The following is a 12,381-nucleotide window of genomic DNA, read 5'->3' as shown; positions in this document are numbered from 1 at the left end:
CTGCATAGTAAACACAAATGCCAGACCAGTTCGAAGCCTAAATAAATGAAAAATAAATACATTTCCACAATACTCTCCTTTTCCCAAAGGGGGCAAAGCTGTGCTGTAACCGTGAGGTGTGTAAATGAGCATCCCTGGAGCATGTACAGCAGCACCATTAACAGCATTGGGAAAACATTGTTTTAGTGAATATTTCACATAACTCATTCTATTCTCTACTAAATTAAATGTGTGGTTCACTCATTTCATCAATACTTCTGCAGTGGTAGAAGAAGCATGGTCCAGCGGACCTCAGATTCAGGAGGAGTACTGTGGCAGGGTATCTGCAGGTCCTTAAAAAGTCTTAAATTTGCTTTTCCAAATTTAAGGCCTTAAAAATCCTTAAAAATGACTAATAATCCTTAAATAGTTTCCAAAGGTCTTAAATTTCCAAAGACCCAATGAACAAGATAATGTTATTTCTTTAAAATTTTCGTGAATTTCTAGTTAGTTCAGCATTTTTGTGTATGATATTGGCATAAGCGGAACCGTACACATTCGGTTGGTTGTGAAAGGGGGCTATTTTTAGAGGAGCACGCTAGTGGGAGTTTGCGCCATGGGGAAGTGCAACATTAATGGTAACTGGATGGCTAATCCCACGTTCATGACGTGGTTCGCACCAGTTCCAGGCAATAGCTGGAAATTATAGCTTAAATTTAATTAAAAAGAAAAATAGCTTAAATTTGGTCAAAGTGTCCTTAAAAAAGGTCTTAAAAAGTCTTAAATTTGGCTCCCTTAAACCTGCAGATACCCTGTGTGGTTTTCGTCCTGGCCGTGGAACACTGGACCAGCTCTATTCACTTAGGGGGTCCTGGAGGAACAAGGAGATGGGTACCGGGCCCTCTAATAAGGGCTGATAGGTCTCTGTATGACCGGTGTCCGAGCTTGGTCCTCATTGCTGGCAGTAAGTCTGGCTCATTTCCGGTGAGAGTTGGACTCCTCCAAGCCTGTCCGTTGTCACCGTTTCTGTTCATAACCTTTATGGACAGGATTTAGGAGCAGCTGAGGTGTTGAGAGGATCTGTTTGGGTGGCCTGAAGATCAGGTCTGGGCTTTTTGCAGATGATGTGGTCCTGTTGGCTTCATCAGAACGAGATGTCCAGCTCTCATTGGAGCGGTTAACAGCCAAGTGTGAAGCAGCTGGGATGAGAATCAGCTCCTCTAAATCTGAGACCATGATCTTGAATCGGAAAAGGGTAGAATGCCTTCTCCGGGTCAGGGATGAGGTCCTGCCCCAAGTGGAGGAGTTTTAAGTATCTCGGGGTCTTGTTCCTGAGTGAGGGAAAACTGGAGCGTGAGATCGATAGGCGGATTGGTGCTGCATCTGCAGTGATGCGGGCGTTGTACCGATCTGTCATGGTGAAGAGAGAGCTGAGTCAGAAGGCAAAGCTCTCGATTTACCGGTCGATCTACGTTCCTACCCTCACCTATGGTGATGAACTTTAGGTAGTGACCGAAAGAGCAAGATCACGGATACAAGCGGCCGAAAAGAGTTTTTACCGCGGGGTGACTGGGCTCGCCCTTAGAGATAGGTGGAGTTGATGGAGCATCTGGGAGGGGCTCAGAGTAGACCTGCTGCTCCTCCACATCGAGAGGAGCCAGTTGAGGTGGCTTGGGCATCTGGTTAGGATGCCTCCTGGACGTCCAACCAGGAGAAGGCCTAAAGAAGATCCAGTACACGCTGGAGAGATGATAGCTGTTTTTACAAGACACACCAGGGTCTTGCAGGCATTCCCTCTCTCTGTCTGTAGTCCCTGCCTGCTTCAAAATGGCCACCATTGTCCCTGTACCCAAATCCTCCACCATCTCCTCATTGAATGACTGGCGACCTGTAGCCCTGACCCCCATCGTGAGCAAATGCTTCGAGAAGTTGGTCAGGGGCTTCATCTGCTCTGCACTGCCCGATTCACTGGACCCTCTACAGTTTGCATATCGCCACAACAGGTCCACTGATGATGCCATAGCCCTGACACTCCATGCTGCCCTGTCACACCTGGAGAAGAGGGACACGTATGTGAGAATGCTGTTTGTAGATTACAGCTCAGCATTCAACACCATTGTTCCCTCGAAGCTGGACAGGAAACTGCAGGATCTAGGACTGAGCAGCTCCCTCTGCAGCTGGATCCTTAACTTTCTGTCTGACAGATGCCAGGTGGTCAGACTGGGCAGCACCACCTCATCCCCCGTCACACTGAACACTGGTGCTCCACAGGGGTGTGCGCTGAGCCCTCTCCTGTACTCACTCTACACCCACGACTGCACGGCCACGAGAAACTCCAACATCATTGTGAAGTATGCGGACGACACCACAGTGGTGGGTCTCATCACCAACAACAATGAGACGGCCTACAGGGAGGAGATCAGCGCCCTGACCCACTGGTGTCAGGACAACCGTCTCACCCTCAACGTCACAAAGACAAAGGAGTTGATAATGGACTTCCGGAGGTGCAGAGGAATACACACCCCCATCACCATCAACGGCGACGCTGTGGAGAGGGTGAGCAGCTTCCGTTTCCTTGGAGTTTATCTGGCAGAGGATCTTATGTGGTCAGTGCACACGGAAAATACAGTGAAGAAGGCACAGCAGCACCTCTTCTTTCTCAGGAGACTGAAAAGATTTGGCATGAGCCGCCGCATCCTCAGGACCTTCTATCGCTGTGCCATTGAGAGCATCCTCACTGGATGCATCTCCACCTGGTATGGCAACAGCACCGCTTACAACCGCAAAGCTCTCCAGAGAGTAGGGCGGTGTGCAGAAAGGATTATTGGAGGTGAGCTTCCCTCCCTCCAGGACATCTATAAGAAGCGGTGCCTGAGGAAAACGGCGAGGATCATCAAGGACTCAAGTCACCCCAGCCATAAACTGTTCAGACTACTTCCATCAGGAAGGAGGTTCTGCAGCATCCGGTCCAGAACCATCAGACTGAGAGACAGATTTTTCCATCAGGCCATCAGACTGCTGAACACTTCGCAGACACCTCACCCTCACTACTGAAACTCCAACATTACACACTCCATACTGTACATTAATGCCACAGTTTTGCACATAACAGCCTCTGTACATTTTATATCTCTTATCTTATTGTTTACTTTATTCATTTGTAAAAATGTATATACACACTACACACACTCACACGCACACACGTAGAAAAAAAAATACTAGCACACACATACTACACATATTATTACTTAGATTAGCCATTTTTATATTTTGCTTGTTTTTACGTTACTGTATTTTTACAACTCTGTTGCTGTGAAGCTTGCACACAAGAATTTCACTCGCATGTACTGTACCAGTGTACCTGCACATGTGACGTGACAATAAAAGTGATTTGATTTGACCAAGCCAACCAATCGGCGTAATATTACTGCAACTGTGTATCTTGTAATTGTATCTTATGAATTTTTCAGCATTCGTTCCGCCTTGCTTGGTTGTCAAATTGCAGCAATGGTCTGTCTTATAAACGGCCATTGTACCATGGCGCAACAGAGAGGGGTGTCATGATATGTGGGGAGTTAATGCCGGGCTCTGGCCAGCAGTTATATTGAAAATGAAAGTAAACATGGGCAGTAAGTTTTGCTTTGTGAACAAAATCAACTGAGACTGCAAACCGAAGCGCCGCAGCGCTCCAGGAGCGTCTCTCTGCAAGAGCTGAAGCTCAGATCATCAGAGGCTGCACAGGGACTGATGGGGACGGACACCTTTAGGAGTGGCTTGTTACAAAAACTAGACTCGCGCCATTTAGACCTGCTTTCTTAAGAAAGAAAACCGTATTTTATAAAGCGTCTTTCTAGATAGAAATCACGAGGCGCTTGACAAAAACAACAAATTTTATGTATAAAAAGGATTTAGAAAAAATAATTTAAAAAATGTCTAAAATGAGGAAAAAACCATTTTTTTATTGTGATTAAAACTGTAAAAAAGGGAAAGAGAACATGATTTGTTAAGAGGGAAATCAGTGGATCCCGGAAAAGGCAGATTAGGTAGAAAGCGCAGGATAAGGAGAGTGTGGTGACGGAGCCAGCCTGAACAGGAGAGTTTTCAGCTCAGATGCAGTCTGAGGGTTAGGCCGTTGTCAGCACCAGTAACAGCCGTAAGTTTGGACGAAGATCGTCCAGTCTCTTGATGGACAGCAAATTGGATCCTTCGGCCTTTTTAGGTCTTTCACATTTTTGTTCCATTATCTCTCAGGATCATTTAGGGAAGTCCAAATGACTGTCTTACAGTCCATTACTGCATTTCAGCAGTAATGGCGTTGGGAGAGACCCTGTTTATGCAGCTCAACGACGTGATCATTATATGGCTCTGCCATCAGAACATCACGACAGTGTGACCTGCCTGACAGAAAATGACAATATTCCACATTTATGCACAGATTTGGCCTTTTAAAGGGATGTGGTCTTAGACATTTTATCAGCTGCTGTTTCTCTTTAAAGTCTAATTTATACTTCTTCGTTAGCTCAATTGCAGAGTTGAACACACACACTGATGGAGACCTTTTCCCTTTGAACTTCTCTGTTGCCAGGGGAGTGTTGCAAAACAGTTCCCCGCCAGGACAACTGAGGGCGTAGTGCTTTTCTGAGTGTATCCTGTCACCATTGGAGTCACGTCTCTGGTGGAGCCTATGTCTCCTTCCTTCCGGTCGGCTCACGGGTCTCTAGGAAAACAAAAAAATGAATGCAAGTGTAACGTCCAAAAGGGTCAATTTTCACCTTTATATTGACCTACATAATAACCTTTCACCTACAGAAATAAATCCACTTTCTGTTTGGCCTTCTAAACCCAGAAGGTTCTGCTCAGTACGTGTTGACATACAGAAGACAAAACATCCAGACAAACATTCTCACCCAAGGTTCATGCACTCTGCATGAAAGCCAGACGCCAACATTCTTCACTCTGAATAAGTGAAGACTCCATGATTTTACAACTCACAAGCTTACAAAAATCATATGTGATGAATGAACAAGATGTTTAAATTAGGGCTGGGACTTTAACGCATTAATTACGATTAATTAATTAGAAAAAATGCCGCTTTAAAAAAATTTACGCATTTAATCGCAGCTTGCATTTCAAGCACGGCGGAACCTTTGTCATTGCACGATTTCCTCGTAGACTGAATATCACCGACGCACAAAACAATGCACAGTGCTAATGGCTACTAAAACAGAATAAAAACAGAAAGAAGTTGCCTTGCTTGGACTGATGCAGGATTTAGGAAACACGTCCGCCTCTTTCCTTAACTTGGGAAAAAAACTTCCAGACAACAACGGAGTCCGTGTCGCGGACATTTTTCAGAGATCGTCACTGCTGCGGCTGCCCGGTGGCACCGGAAACTTTACAAAAGTTGCGGTAAGCTGTATTTTTAACATTTACGTAACATCTGTGCAGCGCTGAAAGCACCAGACAGAATAATTCTGTGCCCTAACAGTAGTTTATGAAAGTAGTCAGACAAACGAGAGGCACCCGGCTTCCGCTGGGAGAACGCTCCGTGTTCTCACTACTCTGTAAACAATCACAAACAACGTGTCTTACAGTTGAAAACAGAAGTTTAATTTAAAACAGAAACACTCTGAAACTTTTCTGATGATTTTCTAAACAATTCTGTTTTTGAGACGAGTCTCTGTCTAAACATCACATGCATTACTATCATTAAGCAGCGAGTTGTGTTGAAGCTGTCATCAGCTAAGGGGCGGATGCTTAAGTGTATCGGGGCAGCGAGGAACGAGAAAGTTGTGATCAGGCTGGAGATCACACCAGATTCTCTGCAGCAGGCGTGAATCTGCAGACTCTGCAGCATCCCCTTCTTAACGTGACATCAGGACTTCCCATGTAAGGAAGATCCGCTCACCTGTTCGTCAGATCATTATTTCCTCGCCATGATCTTTTATCTTCCCATCATCCTCCAGTCATCCAACTGGAACCAGTTAGTATTCCTGATCATTCTCAGAATATGCCATGCCTGCTCTGGTGTTAAAAGTTAGTACATTTAAGTCCTAGATCATATTTGTGCCTGTTCTACTGTCATTTTGAAGGATTATTATTTATGTGTTTTTACTACATTATGAGTAGAAATGCTAATAAAAACTCCCAATTATACAAACAAGTGAAACTGGAAAAATTAGAATCTGGTGCAAAGTCTAATTTATTTCAGTAATTCAACTAAACAGAGAGACTATTTAAAGGCTCAGGAACCCTTTGCAGGTCTTTTCTATTTGTAATTATAAATTATAGTTGATTTGGGTTTTGTTTCATATCACACAGTGACATTTGAATAATTAAAATGCATTTTTTATTAAAAGCTTTAGTTTACAGTAATAACCATGTCTAATGTTTGATTCTCTATCTCATAATTTTAATTAAAAGTTTTACTTTGAGAGCACATTTTCCTGAATGATTAAAATGTGATTAATTGAGATTAATTAATTACAAAGCCTGTAATTAATTAGATTAAAATTTTTAATCAAGTCCCAGCCCTAGTTTAAATGAAATGTTTGAGTAACCGGTGCTTAAACCAATGGTGGCTTTAAAATGAATGTTGTTCTCACAATGATCGGTTTATGTCACAAATCAGTGTGTGTTTGATTTAACAAGTTAATCATTGTCTACACTCATACACATTACAATAAGAAACTCATTAAGGTTAAAAGGCACCTCACATAAGAGTTTTAAAGGTTCTTAACACACTGAAGGTTCTTAACACTGTGTGTTAAGAACATCTTTGTGTCTGCAAGAAGCCGTGGCTTTCTGAGGGATGTTGGTAAATACTCAGAAACATGTAAAATTCTGATTGGCCAAACTTGGCCAGAAATCATAACAAAGTACTCTAAGAAAACAAGAATTACTTCCCAGCTAATTCAGTTTCTCACTGGCTCTCGAACCGGCCATTTCGGGAAAGAAGCATTTATTATTATTATATATATATTAAAGAACTTTTTGAAACCATCTTCTCCTTTGACCTGCTGTCAAAGCCCCTCTGCAACGCTACGGCTGATACCAGACAACTGGCTCTTCTAAGAGCCAAGCAAACATCAACCTTAGATGCAAATAAGCATTCCAGCTTCCTGCCTTCACCTCGAGGGATCTCAGACTGGATGGGTCCTATAGGAACTGTCTACGGGTTCCTGATATCAGAGTTCACTCCACCAGCAGTGACCATCGACCCCCGAGATCGAACGAGAACCTCCACACCAAGGGTGCGTAGACTTGGCACGACAGATTGTGTCTGATGCTGTTTTTAAAAAACAACTCTAGTTTATAACAAACAACAAATTCTTTTACACCCAGATTTCACAATTTCTCTCAGATACAAAGAACGGTTGCTACAACATCTAGCTTCCATCACAACACCTCACATCCACCACATCACATCTCATTATTCATATCTTGTATATATCATTAGTTTAGGAAAAATAATTACATTCATTTTATGAACAATATACTGACTCTGGGCTGCGCGGTGGCGCAGTGGTTAGAGCTGTTGCCTTGAAGCAAGAAGGTCCTGGGTTCGATTCCCGGCCTGGGATCTTTCTGCATGGAGTTTGCATGTTCTCCCTGTGCACACGTGGGTCCTTTCCGGGTACTCCGGCTTCCTCCCACAGTCCAAAAACTGTTAGTTTGATTGGTCTGTCCAAATTGTCCTTAGGTGTGAGTGTGTGTGTGCATGGTTGTTTGTCCTGTGTGTCTCTGTGTTGCCCTGCGATGGACTGGCTCTCTGTCCAGGGTGTACCCCGCCTGATTGCCCATTGACCGCTGGAGATAGGCACCAGCCCCCCACCACCCTTTAAAATTCAGACATCATATGTGAAATCCATGGAACAAAACAAGCAGAATTAGAAAAAAGCGTTTTTAGCCCCGTTGACTTGCATTATTGTTTTCATTCTTCCGAGGACCCATGGTCTGGAAGTAGGTGGGCGTGACTTAGGCTCCCTATGGTGTACTTGTGTGTTTGTGTTTCAGATCATTTTTAACATTCTCTTGCATCTCTTCATGCATTCACCACCACCAAAACCACGTTTCCTGTGACTTCTGTCCATGAATAAAAAGTTTGCTACTATCATTAGACTGTTTCTGTGAGATGTTCTTCAATCTTCTCCCCTTCTAGATATCTTCAGTGCTCTTTCATTTTTGAGTGGGATGGCGGTGCTGTTGATGAATTCAAAGGAAAAGACGTCCTCATCAATCAAGCTTGCAGTCTTTTGATGGACAGTTAAAAAGTTGGGCATGTCACTGCGGCTGTGCAGAGCCGTTGTGTTGACCCATAATAGTTTTGCATGTCTCTACCCCCCGCAGACGGAAAAGTATAAATCAGGCTTACGTGTTGTCCTCAATAGATTGCCATTCAGAAAATGTTTTATTTCACTTCCGTTCCTTTTTGTTGCATGTTAAAGCTTACTTACTTTAAGATCCAACCATGATTTCTGGGCCTTTTTCAAGTGGTCTTGACCTTTTGACACATGCGCAATCTGCTTCCCACCCTGTAAACTTGCAGCCTAACAGCAGCAGAACAGGCTAACTGATATTAACACCAGCCTCTAAGAATTGGTTGAATGCAAAATGAAAGAAAATGTATGATTTAACAAAAATCTCACCCTTTTCTAACTTTTAAGTAAAATGATGTTTTAAATGAGTGAGCCATGCGCAGCAGCAGCACTCATGTCGCATGCCAGAGTTGGAAATTTACCTCAGTGAGAAAGACCAATCTTGAGTGAAGTGAATGGAATTGAACACTGGCTTAATAATCCATGCTGACTTAAAGGGAAATTGACCCTTTTTCCTGAAAATCACAAGAAAGTGTGGAGAAGGTCTCATTCATTAGAAAGGGCATTGCCAATTTACTTCTGCTTAACCTTGTTTTGACTAAGCAAGTCAATGAAGTCAAGGATTTTTATTTACATGACTGATGGATGACCTTCAAAATCAATCAGCTCCCCATTACTCTTCCAGAAAAGGTCAAACTCTGGAGCTGGAGTTCGTTTTCATCTTTTCTTCCTTGAGTTAACTGACTCAACACTTTTAGTGCTTCTGATTTTGTAGAGTAGAAAAAAACCTTCATCTGTCTGAGTAGCATCCTCTTCCACATGAACAAGACTGGTTCTTTTATTTCAAACACCAACTAGTTCAGGGAAACACTTTCTTCTCCAGCTTCAGGTAGGAATACTGTTGCTTCAACTCGTTTTGTGGTGGATTGATGCGCAGAATGAAATGAGTTTATTATGCTCAGCAGTCGGATGGATTAAAACCTGGATGAAGGAAATCCACACATTTGGAAATAATGTGTAATATCCCTTTAAGATGAGAAAACTGACTGTTTTACAACCATCCAATCATCTATTTTAGAAGCCTTCACTGATGATTACCTTGGGCTCACAATGCTGCCTGTTCCTCAAGGTTAGATGTAGCCTTGAGCTCGGGCACAGCAGCGCAGGAGCAGATCACCGTTTCACAAAAATACAGGAAAAAATGAACTTCCAGCTTGGGGAATGATCAGTTTTTATTACACACACATAATTATACTGCGTTGAGTAGAAGTAGTCTCAACCAAACAAATGCACAGACATTGTTCTAGTTTTCTTAAAGAAATACAACACTGTTTTAAATGACTGTGTGATATTTAGGAGTGATTTCTGTTTAAAAAAGAAGCTTTAAACAGCATCTTAAAGCTTATTTTAGCTATTGTCTCGAGGACAAAAAAAAAATAATATTTTAAACTAATGAATGTATTTTCTGTAATAACAACTGTCAGGTTTTACTTAGAAGGTGGAGCAGCGTGCTGCTCACAGGGATGATGAAGCGTGTAATCAAGATGTCTTGACTCCTCGTGCTCCCCAATCCCCTCCCTGACTTGGCCTTTTCTCACCCTTTACTCGCTCCTCTCTACTTCCATCTCCTTCACTTTATCTGTCTGCCTTTCTCCCATTTCCACTCCACTCCTCCACTGCTCCACCTCCCCAACTGTACACCCTCCCCTCTCACCCTTCCTCCCTGTCTTTCTATGCCTTTCTACCAGGAGGAGAAGAGAGGCTCCCCAGAGGGACTGTGGTTCATTCCCACCACCGCCTACACCGGCTTAATGAGGAGCCTGCGGGAAGGGGTGAGTGTCTCTGTGCGTGTCTGTTTGTGTCTGTGTAGCTGTGACTAAGGCTCACACTGTGTGTGTGTGTGTGTGTGTGTGTGTGGCAGGGGATCCCTGTGAACAGTAATGATGAGGCAGCTGTGGGGCCCTAAAGCCTTGTTTGCCAGCTGCAAGTCAAGGGCATGCAGAGCAGTCACACACATGCATGCACACACACACACATGCATACACACAAACACACACACAAACACGCATGCATACACACTCTTACCTGCATCAAACACAACCCTTTACTGCTCAGCAGTCTGACCTCAGCAGCAATTACCCTCCAGAAACACACACACAGTAGATGGAGCACAAACACAAAAACAGATATTTTGGCTTTCTTTTCTTTTTCTTCTTTTCAGCATCTTATTTAATTTTTTTATTGTTTACTTTAGTTTCTCTAAACAAGGTAAAGTAACAAAACTTTATTTAGTTTTGCAATAAAATAAAGAAATGGATGTTTTCCCAGGAATGAGCCCCCTAAAAACAAACACTTCCATTTACCTTCCATATGAGGCTGGGCTATAAAGCACGTAGAGCAAATACATCCTCAATATTAACCTAAAGTTGACTATGTTGTTGTTTTGGCACAATAACAATAATAACAACAACGATAATAATGAAAACCTCATTTAGAGTTTAAATGTAGAATGAATGAATAGAGAATAATTTTTGTCTCCTTTTTTATTTTTTAAATAATATTAAAGGTGTTTAATCAATACATTTGCAGTGGTCTCTGGTAGGAATGATGAATGGGGGGCGGGGGTTATGGACTAGAAGTTACCCACATCCCAGCTGACCTTCAGACGGCAGGTTTTGGAGCAGTATTTCCTTATATCTGAACATCTATCCTCATTCCATGCTGTCGTTCTTTTTTTAAAACAGAAACAGTTTCTGTGTTTTAAAAAAAGAACGACAGTATGGAATTAGAACCACGACACAGCAAGAACACACCTAAGATCTCACCTCAGATTGGATAATAGCAACGTGACTCTACCACTGACTTGCATGGGTGTTATATCTCCATAAATAATATAAGCCTGGAGGAGCTTCTGCTGTGTGGTGGAGTTGCTAATGCTAACAGTTCTCTGCTGATTACTTGGAGGGAAAAACAACAACAGCCTTTCCTGTCGTGAGTAAAGATGGGTGAGCATGCGGCCGCTTAACGTAGAGCAGTCAGGCTTTTCTAGTCCTATAGTTTCACTGTCTGTTTTCTATCAGAAGCTAATGCAGGAGACTATTTTCATGTTCAGCCTGCATGAAACACTCTTGAGTGACCCGTTAGAATCAGAAAAAATTATAATAAAAATGTTTTTTTCAGTCAACCACACCTTTAACTCTTATCTCACACCCATAAAGTGGTACAATAGGCAGTAAATAGTGAACTTGACAGGTTGAATTGTTGAGGAGAGTAAATAATCTCCAGTTTGTCCATAAATGCAACAACAGTTACCAATGTAACTCAAAACTATGGGAAAGCACATATTTTAAAATAAATACACACACGGTGTAGAAATCTAGTACTTAAAGCACGAGAAGGCCAGCTTCCTCTAAACCTGCATTTAAAAACATTTATTCTACACTAATCAGGTCATTCGGTACATTCAGTCAGCTCACCTCATTGGGCACATAATGTTTCTGAACCTATACCTCTATGAACCTATGCTCCCATGGCTGGAGCAACAGGTTGCAGTCACAGAAGATGTTTACCCCACTGCATCCAGACTGATAATGAATTGCGCATGTGGGCAGCAGCTGCTGGCTGATGCTGCCCTCACCCTGAAGGTAGGCATGAACATCAGCTGGCCAATCAGTCCGTAGTGGGTGTGTTGGGTTGGTTCAGCGCCAGAGACGCCAGACACAAAAAGAGTCAGGCGTCTTTGCCAAATCCTCCCAAAAACTCAAGATCAGCCATGTTACGATGTCTGTCAGTCTTAGGTGTCTTTTATAGGTTTTAGCCACAATTGTGTGACACTGCTTTTTTTCCGCCAAAATAATTTTTTTATTGGGTAAAATAATTTGTGCATGAGGAACATGTGTGGACGACTGAGGCCTTCAGTATTGCAGTTCCACGTTCTACCTCTAGATACTGTTTGTACACATGGCCTGACGTTTTCTTATATGTAGGAACATTTCCATGCACGAGTACAAAATGAAGAATACCACATAATGTGTATATTAGTTCCTACGCACAAAATACACCCAGATCTGAGCGTAAGAGCGGC

General features: G+C 42.7%; 1 protein-coding gene across 9 annotated transcripts in view; it reads left to right on the top strand.

The window, feature by feature from the left end:
• The window catches only part of LOC107378798 (serine/threonine-protein kinase ULK4), a 161,821-nt gene that overhangs the window by 22,135 nt on the left and 127,305 nt on the right, over positions 1 to 12,381 (top strand). For 8 of the 9 annotated variants that reach the window (XM_070550834.1, XM_070550835.1, XM_054740471.2 and 5 more), the window contains one exon: positions 10,046 to 10,129. The exons of the other annotated variant lie outside the window; for it this stretch is intronic. In XM_070550834.1, the coding sequence (XP_070406935.1) occupies positions 10,046 to 10,129 (84 nt within the window). The remainder of the gene's footprint in view (positions 1 to 10,045; positions 10,130 to 12,381) is intronic. 9 annotated transcript variants of the gene reach the window in all.

The sequence above is a fragment of the Nothobranchius furzeri genome, chromosome 5 (genome assembly GCF_043380555.1).
Source record: "Nothobranchius furzeri strain GRZ-AD chromosome 5, NfurGRZ-RIMD1, whole genome shotgun sequence".
Taxonomy (NCBI): domain Eukaryota; kingdom Metazoa; phylum Chordata; class Actinopteri; order Cyprinodontiformes; family Nothobranchiidae; genus Nothobranchius; species Nothobranchius furzeri.
Note: the sequence above shows the minus strand (reverse complement) of the source record. Positions and strands in the feature narration are given on the sequence as shown.